General features: G+C 46.8%; 1 protein-coding gene across 1 annotated transcript; it reads right to left on the bottom strand.

Annotated features, from left to right (window-relative positions):
• Window positions 1-4,965: 4,965 nt before the first annotated feature.
• LOC135395930 (uncharacterized) lies at window positions 4,966-5,832 on the bottom strand. The gene has a single exon (XM_064627017.1). It carries the CDS (start codon window positions 5,830-5,832, stop codon window positions 4,966-4,968), a length of 867 nt encoding a protein of 288 aa, XP_064483087.1.
• Window positions 5,833-10,820: the final 4,988 nt, after the last annotated feature.

Genomic DNA, 10,820 nt, shown 5'->3' with positions numbered 1-10,820 from the left:
AGAGAAATTATTTCATCCATCACAAACACAGAGTGAAACACTGAGGGTCAAATGTGTTTTATTATCGACTCGAAGTACACACAATGTGCATCGAAGTGCTTTAATGACAAAGATTGCAAAGACATCACTACGTTTGCGTTCAAGATTTCAATTGATGTAATATAGGTGGTGGCGTGTGGTTCTCATGCTCACGTTAAGGTCGCGCGCAATTCGTTTGCTGGAAAGCCACACTGGGGGGTATTATTGTCTGTGTCTCTTTCCTTAACTAAGGAATAGGAAGGCGTCTTCGTCTGGCTGACTTCTCCTGACCAATAAACAGATTCCTCCTTCCCCGCGTTCGGTGAACTCAAGAGATACTTGCAGGCGGTGACCGCCACCAATTGACATACAAACTTGAAACGCTTTCATCACGAGGCTGAAACGAAACTGAGATTGAAACTGAGGACAACCAAACCTAAACTGTTTCCGTTCGTTTCGTTTAGTACCCAATTCAGATATATCTATCAACAACAACAACAACAAATAAGTAACGATGATGTAGTGGGGTGTTTCCCCGTTGAGGCGGCACCCCATCCCATTGCTTGAGGGGAGAAGATGGTAAAGTGATGATGGAATGTTCAGAGTTCACGCAGGAGCCCTATTGCTGCTAAGAAGGTGATGAGGTTGAATATCTCGTAGCTGATGCGCTGGGTTGGCCGGAGGCCCAAGCAGTTGAGGAAGGGCAAGTGAGGGTGTCCCAGTAGCTTCAAGTTGGCGCTGGTAGGACGCGTCGCTCAGTGGAATACCGCTGCTACCTATCATTTTTACTACTAACTGTACTTCATCAAAAGAGGCAATATGCAACCCTGGAGACAAGTAGCTCTTGCGCGGCATTACCTATATGTCATTTTATCTTGTTTATGCGCCAAGAATTGATTCTGGAATTTACGATGCACGAAATATGCTCGGCTGTTATTAGATTTTTCACTCAAATACTGGATGAAAGCGTGTCCGAGAAAAACCTTGCCGTACTAATACGTGCTGCACACTTCGGACAGCATTGCTCTCGAGAAAAGATTCACGACGCTAAAATATCATTTTGATACGATGTTTTTCGATCACTCTAAAGAATGAATCTGCACTGATTCGACTGTTTAGGACTTACTTAGTTATGTGAAGCCGTGCCGACGAAAAAAAAACCCATCCTGTGTTTCGTTCATATCCTCATCTCTAGTTCTCTTCGCGCTTTCCTGCTTTAATCTCCGCAGCTAACCATCTGCCAGATGTTATTCTGATCACGCGAGTGCTCTCTTTGCGAGCGTGTTCTTTCGGCAAGCTTTCGAATCTTTTCTTTCTCGCTGTCATAAAACGACTGCTGAATATTTCCCACAAGAGACGAAAACAAGCCACCAACAATCCCGCAACCCAAGCCCCGAAAGCCGTTAGAAAATACTCCATCGTAAGACTAACGTCACGATAGCCATCCACCTCATCTTTGCGTTGTACGTTTAACATCGTCACGTTATCAGCTATGTAAATCATCACTTCTACATGATCTGTCATCCCACTTTCAACAACTCTGCCCACCAGCTTTTTCACGTGGTCAACGTAAGGCCATCCAGGGGCAGCGAAACTGCCGCCAAAAAATGACGCCAGTGGATCGTCAGATAACACAACGTCCTCTTTGTTGCTCCAAAGTGTCGCTCTTGAGCCCGGAAAAAAGTCAATGAAGACGTGGGTGTGTTTGAGGACCTTCTCGTAGCATTGTTCCGGGGTTTTCACGATGTTTCCCGGATTCTGGAGTGCGAGGCTTCTTAAACTCCGATAAAGAGGCGGGTTATGTGGCTCCGAGGATAGGAAAAACCGGAAGGCTTCGCTGCCATTGACGAAACACGGGTTGACGGAACCGCGTCCGAGCGAGTTCCTCAATTTCTGCACGCTGTCGATCGACCTTACGTGCGGATGGACGCGCATGGAAGATAAAAGCGTGGATTTCAGAGCCGTTGTTAAGATGAAAGCCAGGAAAAGCCACAAAGATAAGAGAATCTGAGAGCATATTACGCCTTTTCTTAGTCTTAGGCCGCGGAACTTGGTGGGTTGTTGAAATAACAAGAAAAACATTCCCGACATGGTATCTAGGACGTTCGCTAAAGTACAAGCGTTGCCTGACAGTGCAGCTACGATGGTTCCGATTGCGGCGAGAAATGAAGCAATCAGAGCCCACATTCGCACAGAGAAAGTTCGTATAATCTCTGTGTTTCCCTGCGGTGGTGAATAGGAAACGAACGTCAAGCCCCCCGCAGATGTAGTTCCGATGAACTCGAAGGATTCATAACTCTTTTTTAACACTGCCATGTCGCCTACATAAACATCGATCTCGCGTCGTTGCAGTTGTCCCAGAGACCCAGTGAAGAAGCCCCCGGCCTTCAGAACTCCCAGGCCGGTACTCCTTGGGTCTTGCGCAATAACAACACTGGCGTTGTAGAGTCTTAAGCCTTGTAGGATGGACTTGGCCGTTGCAGACTTGCACCATAAACCATTCCGATCGCAACCGACGCGCACCAAAGTGTTTCTTATCTTCAACTGCGAGCTGTGACTCTGAAGTGAACGTGAAGGTAATGTTTTACGTACGGTGCAAGTGGAGTTGTAAGTTTTAAGAGGGACGTCCACGTTAGGTGTGTATGCTGATAGGACTGTGACGTCGCACGACAGCTGTGGAAATGCCACCCACGTGTTTTTCGTGATGACTGTTGAATTCGGAGGCAGTAGAAGCCACGAAACGTGCTTGATAAGGGGCGATATGCGTTCCAGGGCTCGGAAGAGGCGATATAGGACATGTGTGGTCAGGTCCGTAAGTAGAACCGTGAACGCTTCTTTAGGTCTGGACCTCAGCAGGCGAATAAGAGCCTCGATCTTTTGCGGTAGGATGTTGTCTTCGAAGAACGTCCATGTCCTGAGCAGCTTTGACTCTAAAAGTGGTAGCAGGAGGTGGGGACCGTTGAGGTACGTTTCACCGAAGACGACATCGGTTACATTTGCAAAGGCGGTAAAGTCTCGCTGAGCAAATGCAAGAGGACATATAATTAGCAGGAATAACACCGAAGCAGGTAACTCTGAGCCCATGTCTACGATGCGAATGTTATTTTGAGCTTTAAGCCTGAGTCATATGCTTCTTGGTTGTGGGTTGGTTTCGATTTCTCAACATACTTTTGCTATACTCCATATTTTGCAGAATGGCAGTGTCGGAAGAACACAACTGCAATAACAGGTTACAGTTGAGGGTAACCTTAATGGGTAGGTATCGCTCATAGTAAAGGGGTGGAATCATTTGGAAAATCGCTTGAGTCACCTGGACCAGAGTAAATTGTTAATAGCAATATCACGGTAAGCCGTGAAGTTGCTTGCCTGTCAGGGTGCCGTATTGATTCACAACGTTCACTCGAAAACATTTAATCATTCAAAGAGCGTTTCGGTGTCATATGATACGGAATGGTTCGATGCCAGTATGGTTGGAACTATTGGGCAGCCTGGGTGCAAGATTTCAGAGGTCAAATTGGTCGTTACTCTGTGACCGTGACTATTTTCCTGCTCAATTTACTCATTAGTTTCGACTCGTGGGCAGGTCCCTTGTCCTTCGGCTCCACAAATCTCTGAGCGCGCGCAATCATAGTTGGATATCCGTTGGCACTGCTCTCGCTTGGTCAAAGCATCCAGACGCTGTAGAGTCATACTCTAGCTGTATCTCAATTACAGTTGGTGCTTCTTTCATGTGTGTTCATTTTCATCACCTTCCTTTGTGGCGTACAGTACAGCCAGTGGAGGACAGCTCAACTGTAGTACTTGCACATAACTTCTCACATATCTCACATCTAATGTTTCGCGTGTAATGGGGTAGTGTACTGCAATCTAGTGGTGAATCACCCCAGGTCATAGTCACGATTTATTTGTTATTGTTGTTGGTCAAAGTAATGGCAACAGGTTCCGCGAATGTACGGTTCAACAACAACAAATAAATCGTGACTATGACCTGGTGTGATTCACCACTGGAGAGCAGTACACTACCCCATTACACGCGAAACTGTTCTACGGTTCAGGTGCGTGTTGTGCTAACTCAAAATTAGCTTGCATCAGAAAGTATTCTTTTCTTGCACTGGTAAAACATAATTTGTTGTAAAATACCCTATAACGTACCGTAATGTAGAGAAAAGGATAAGGCAAGCAAGCTGGTGTGAAGCGCAATGTAGATACGTATGCATAAGAGTTTCGGGAGACGAGAAACCAACTCTGCAGACCGGAGACAAGCCGTGGCCCGGTCGGGGGAGCATTCTTTGGCTGAGAAAAAAAAATCATGATAGAATGTCGGAACTGGCAAAAAATGTACAAGGTGGTCCAGGATGTGTCCCAATTTTTGAGAAGGCTGATTCTCTGTATTATCTTAAGGACACAAGAACACATGTCGTTCTTGATGCACTAATTGCCTACATTCCTGGGTACATTAAGAAACCGTCAGTTGATCTCCCTCCCTCTCTTTTCGACATTCTTTCTGCGTCATCTTTCGTTCCTTGCGATTAAAGTCAGCGATGGTCCCGAGTGTTGTGTGTGTTGGTCTCTCGTCCAACAAGCTGAGGGTATGTATCTGAAGGGACGAGCCAGTAAGGGGGAGAGAACGTCTTTACTGGTCAAAGGCCGAACGTAGAAGGAACCGCAGTCAAGTCTCGCGTGTGCGTGGCCTCACGCTAGGACGGTGCCGGTAGAACTTGCGATGTAAACCGAAGTCTACCGTTACGGTGCGGTCGCCGAAGGATGGAATGGGTGAACCATTTGCAGCTTGTAGGAGGAGGCATGGGGAGCGCTTGGCACGGTCGCCAGGAAGTGGGGGCACGGCGCTGATTTGAGCTCCGGTATCAACAAGAAAGCGGAGCCCGGAAAGTCTGTCGGTGATGTAGAACAGACGACTTTGCGCCGCGCGGGTTCCGTTCGTCGTCGCTAACGGGCGGCTGACCAGTTTCCCGCCCACTGGCAGGGGAGACGACATTGGCGGGCAGCTGCGCCGAATTTGAGGTGATACCAGCAAAGGAGCGATTCCGGCGGTGGAGGTGACGGAGAACGGTAGGCGGCCGTGCGGCCTTGCGGTCGACTGCCGATGCGCCGTGGGGAGGGGGAACGACGGCGCGACCGGTCGGATCGTAGCTCCAGACGAAGGCTCTCAAGCGACTTCTCCAACGCCTGTAGCCGAGAATCCAGGTCGGGCTGGGCGTGGTGGGTGTGAGACGAGTGAACAGCCGCCACGGATGGGGACATGTCTTCCGTGAGTTGGTCAGCCAACGCTGCGAGCTCCGTGAGTGACGTGGTCTGGGACACCGTGAGCAGGCTGCGCGCGGAGCGCGGCAGGCGTTGAAGGAACAATTCCCGCAAGCATTCTTCGTCGAACGAGCTTGCCTTGTCCGCAAGGAGCGCTTTCAATCGACGCAGGAGCTGAGATGGTTTGTCGTCGCCTAGCTCTTCTGTTGAAAGCAGCCGCTGAAGGCGCTGTGTCGTGCTTGCTTGGAGTCGCTGTAGCAGCTCCTGCTTGAGGTATTGGTAAGGAGTATCGGTCGGTGGGTTGGCCACTATGTCGGCAACTTCGCTTATGTCTCGCTCCGAAAGGGCCCGTATGGTCATGTGGTACTTCGTCGATTCGGAGCGAATACCTTTGAGTGCAAACTCTGACTCGGCTTGCGCAAACCAAAGGCGGACATTATTGGGCCAGAAGTCCGGTAGTCTGCCGGGCGCGGAGATGGCGGCTATGGGAGAAGCGGAGGCGTCGCCATGATCCGAGGCAGACTGCCGTTGTGACGTAGCACTCGGGTCCATGTCCGGTGCTGTAGAGCTAGGAGTAGTGGTGTTCTGTTCGGGTCACCAACTTGAAGGGACGAGCCAGTAAGGGGGAGAGAACGTCTTTACTGGTCAAAGGCCGAACGTAGAAGAAGGAACCGCAGTCAAGTCTCGCGCCTCTGTGCCGCAGGACGTCTTCTTCCTCTACATATCTACATTCAAGTATCTTACCTCGTAACTGAGCGCTGCTCTAATACTGGGAGAGCACCTTATTCGTGTCGATTAAAAAATGAGTAAAGAACGACAGTAACAATAAAGATGTGCACTTAGAAACACTTGACTCTGCAGAACTTGATGTCAAATCGCAAGTTTTGTAAATACACTCTATGGAACTTGATGACGAATGGAATGTTTGAAAGTACTGGCCCTTATTGTTGCAAAAAAAAAAACGATTTAATAAACGTATCTAAAATGCTATCGCGGTCCAAGAACAATAAAGTAGCAAGTCGACGCCAGAGTTTACGTCCAATCTCACCATCCAAGGATCAATAACGAAAGGACAGAAGCTACTGCCCCAGTACGATGTTCCTACTTTTACGCAAAGGATAAGACGCCAACGAGACGGATGTGTTTGGTGCCATGGCCTCTTTACGTTAGATGGCCACTTTACCCTCTTTGTATTTTTATGTGTGTGCTGTTTCAGAAACGACATGAACACTGCCTCGATAGCGTTACGGCAAGTTATTGTCGCAACGTGAAAGGAGGAACATTACGAGGAAAGCTTTTGCCGTCTTTTCTTTACAAGTGCTCGTTCTACCCCTTTCAGGAGGAATGATCAGCCGACACTGGGTGATTTTACCGTCAGCTGAGTAAGAAAGGTATACGTAAATAAGATAGGGTATCCTCTTAAGTGAGCGGACCGCAACAACGAATGTGAAGGAATGACCTAGATTCTCAGTGTGAGCTTAACCTCCCATTCACAACGACACGCAACTCTTTCATGAGCAGCTTTGCGCGAAACCGTTTGAAGGCATCTATGACGACGATGAGGCACGAATCGCTCAAGCCACCCCAAATTGTACACACAGACGCTCAACAGCATCGTTTTATTGCATCCCACACGTTTTACAAGGACAACCGTATATAGCTCCCATGAGCCGCAACATTATTGCTGCCAATTCGCAGTGATAGCTCGGGCAGAAATGCCCAATAACAGCACACAAACGTTCCAGGCTCTGACTACTCCAGGAACTTGTCCACCCACTAAGAAATTATTTACTAGCAGAGAGTCGAACCGAAACGTTTATCGGTTCGGTTTGGGTTTAGGTTCGACGATAAGGGTTCAGTTCCGGTTCAGCTCCGAGAGGCAACTCTAATGGTTCGAACCGTTTTTTTTTTTTTTTCGGTTCAGGGGCTACAGGTGGGAATAAAGCACAACAGGCAGATTAAATATCACACTTCCGTTTGTGTGGTATAGTGCTTGAAGTGGACAGAAAGGTGTCAACAGTCGTTCAAAATTTTGAAAGGTTTTGCGCGATATGAAATACATGATTAGTAGTGGTTACGATCGGAGTATAACCATGAATTACCGGTTTGGGTTGACTGCTACAGCACGTAGCTCGTGTCGCGATGGTTAACTAACCCACCGGGTTATTTGCAGAACCTCGGCATGAATGTAACAGTCAATTAAGCAAGCCTGCTACCTTAGCCTAAGTCTTTTAAGTCATTGAAAATATAGATTACCAGTCAATAGACGCGAATACACGTTAAGCAGCGAACGACGCTTCATGACGTTTCATGAGAGCCGCTACTTTCGGTAGCCGTTACTTCATGACACGACGTTTCATTCTTTCGACGCTTCATGGTAGTTGGATTGGCTCATTTTAGCTCCCCGGCATGGAGGTTGACGTTTTTTAATTAAGATGTATTGGAACGATGCGATTCTGAGCCCGGGGTCTTTATGTAAAAGGCGCGTCATCGTGGTACCATGTCGCCGTAGAGTGAAGTGTCTGTGGAACAAAGACAGAGCACGGGCAAGAGTAAGTGCAAACAGAGAAGATCGACCCATTTTCGACGCATTGGCGATTCTTAAATGCGATGCCAGCATACATATTCGTTTTCACCCCTTTAATTTCAAATGGACAAAGAAAACCAACTTTGGTATGTTCTTAACTTAACTTTAAATAAAGTTTTTGTTGTTCATTCTGAACATCATGATGGTGGTTGACCCTTTACTTTGTAAGTGGCTTATATACGCTCACACGCGATATGTGCCAACGATCAGTTCTGTAGTTAGGGTGGACACCATGTGTAGCTGTGTGTGACACTTCATGAATGCCACCCAAAGCTGTCGTTGATCCCTAATCCTTATATATATATATTCATTTCTATGCCATAGACATTAGTAGTGATAACCCTTTTAAGGTACCATATTTGTTGTTATTATTTCGCGACTCCAGAAAATCTGGAGCATTCCTGCATGGCACGACTTTTTCAGCGAGCAACAGGAAGGGTACGAAGCTAATAAAAGAAGAAAAAGTTGTTTAATGTTCATGCACAAACAATATACAAAGTTCCGCCCTTACGAATTACGGTGTTTGAGGCTTACTTGTCTGTGTCGACCCTAATTGTTACCTGCCTCGACAAATTCTCGTTGTTTTGTGATTTCCGCCCTTAGTTGCGTATGAACCGTTATTTGAACAGTTACCGGTATTTTTTTAACGGTTCAGTTCCGGGTCAGCTCCAACATGGCGTCGACTGTTTGGTTCGAGTTCGGTTCGACTCTGTGTTGTAATAGGAAAATTTATTAACGGTAACAACAACACACACCCGAACACCCGAAAGCACAACATACAACAAACAGTTACAAGTATAGAGGCAATATTATGTACAATCGCTTCACAAACTATTTACACACAACAACTTGAGTCAACTTCCCGTGAGGCAATGACAATAATTACAAATGTACAAGTACTCTGCGTTTACTAGTGAATAGCACACCGTCATTTCTGGATGACTTCTCATGCAAAAATTAGATTTCCCCTACCTCCACACTCAATGCTCTCATAAGCAACAGAAACGACGGGAATCGACACCAAACGTCTTTTCACAATCGGATCAAGCGTGTTTCCCTGAAAACTCTATCGCTGAAAGGCCAAATGCAAGGCTTTGCTGACACGCCACAACAAAATTATCCCAAATCGAGGTACATGTTGGAATTCTGTAAGGTTAGCACGTTAAGCACTGTGTCCGACTTTGTTGTATGTCAGGCGTTTCTGCTTTTTCGGATTTCAGACCCATTTTGTTCTTTAGTTTTCATATTTCAAAATCTCAAAAATGTACTTTGGGGGTAGTGGTGCCGGTGGGTGTGCGTATTTTTTATTTTATAGGCTGGGTCTCGAAATGTCTTAGCGTCTATTATGTAGTGTTTTTTGCCTCGACGTATCGCCCCTTAATAAATGACCCAACCTTCCCCAGCCTTGGAAGAAGCGTATGACTAAATTCTGAATAACTAGAACAGTTCACAAACCAACATTTACGCAGTGTTATCCTAGCACCACTCTATGCTTACCTTGTCGCCGTACCAATTAGGCTTCACCCATCTTATCGGTTAGTCGCATAATCTGACCGCGTCTCCTTTATCCTTACAGACGCGACAAACAGGCATATATTTGCGAGAGAGGATGCATGAGACTTCTGCTCTCTTTTCTTCTTCAATTGGCTGTTGAAGACAGCATTCAACCAAATCCACCGCTTTGCATATAAACATGGTAAGTCAATTTTCTTTTTGACTTCATGCTCCCAGCGTGGGCATGTTATAATGCTGTTCCGAGGATCGCCCGCATACTGATCGAAGTAGGTGGTTCCCGTCTGAACGCTAACCGAATCGAGAGTGAAAGAGAGAGAGAGAAAGAAAACGTTTGAAGACATAAGGCGGCGAAGAGACAGGAGAAGATGATTGTGATGCAATTGATGATGGTAGGGGGCATCATGATTTTACATCGTTCACCATTGTAGCTGGTGGAAGTGATGTAGAGTTGCTGGCCTCACACTAGTGAAGTCGAAACATCCATTTTATGTTTTCTTTCAAATTCAACTGAATTCGATTCAATTCAGTTTGAAGTCTCGTCAACGCCTAAGCAAATAGTTGGAAGACGGGAGTTGAAGGAAAGTCATCAAGTGCCGGTGGTGGAATTCAAACCCATACGTTCTTAGAGCCGGTCAGGTGTGCTACCAATTACACTACGCCGACATCGCTTTGTTCGACACTAACTTTATTTCGGTGACTGCGACTCGTCCCCGAGACGACATACCATACCCTATTGTTCGCGGTAATTTGGTGAACCTATAATGATGAACTCTACAGCGCGGACAAAGGAGCCGTACAGAATGGTAAGGCGTGCTTTTAGAGCATGGAGCCGGTGAGCTGGATTTCACCATTGAATGTCCTTGAATGTCATTGAATGTACAACGGGAGTTCTACGAAAACGTGAAGGCACCTGCTCCGTGCTCGGTTGATTAGGTTCAGCAGGAACTCATTCGACGTGACTGCTATGACGGCGTCCCGGGCGCAATACATATATATTTTTTTTTTGGGGGGGGGGGGGTGCGCAAATAGTCGAGAGTGGGACAAAAAAAGTTCGAAATAAAAACAGTGAAACCGTTTATCACTTGAACAAAATCTCGTTTTTTTTTAAATTACATTTTGCGCTGTTGGAACGATCTTCTGGGCTTCTGAAATTAATAATAATAATTGGGTGTTTACGTTGCGAGATAACTGGGATCATGAGCGACGCCACAGCGGTCAGTCTGTGGATTGCTTTTGCCCACCTGAGGGTTCTTTAACGTGCGATGAAAGCTCATCACACGGCACCCCGTATTTAACGTCCCTCGCGGAAGACTGCGTGCCTAAGCAACTTGTACCCTGCCACCAAGTTGCTGGCGTCCTCGGCCGGGTTCGAACCCGCGATCTCGGGATCAGAAGGCGAACACGCTACCAACTGAGCCACCGAGGCCGGTAGCTTCTG

The sequence above is a fragment of the Ornithodoros turicata genome, chromosome 5 (genome assembly GCF_037126465.1).
Source record: "Ornithodoros turicata isolate Travis chromosome 5, ASM3712646v1, whole genome shotgun sequence".
Classification (NCBI taxonomy): domain Eukaryota; kingdom Metazoa; phylum Arthropoda; class Arachnida; order Ixodida; family Argasidae; genus Ornithodoros; species Ornithodoros turicata.
This window is presented reverse-complemented; position numbering and strand designations above follow the sequence as displayed.

Excerpts from the sequence above, each read along its gene's own strand:
- LOC135395930 (XM_064627017.1), bottom strand. The coding sequence starts at position 5,832 with ATGGACCCGAGTGCTACGTCACAACGGCAGTCTGCCTCGGATCATGGC.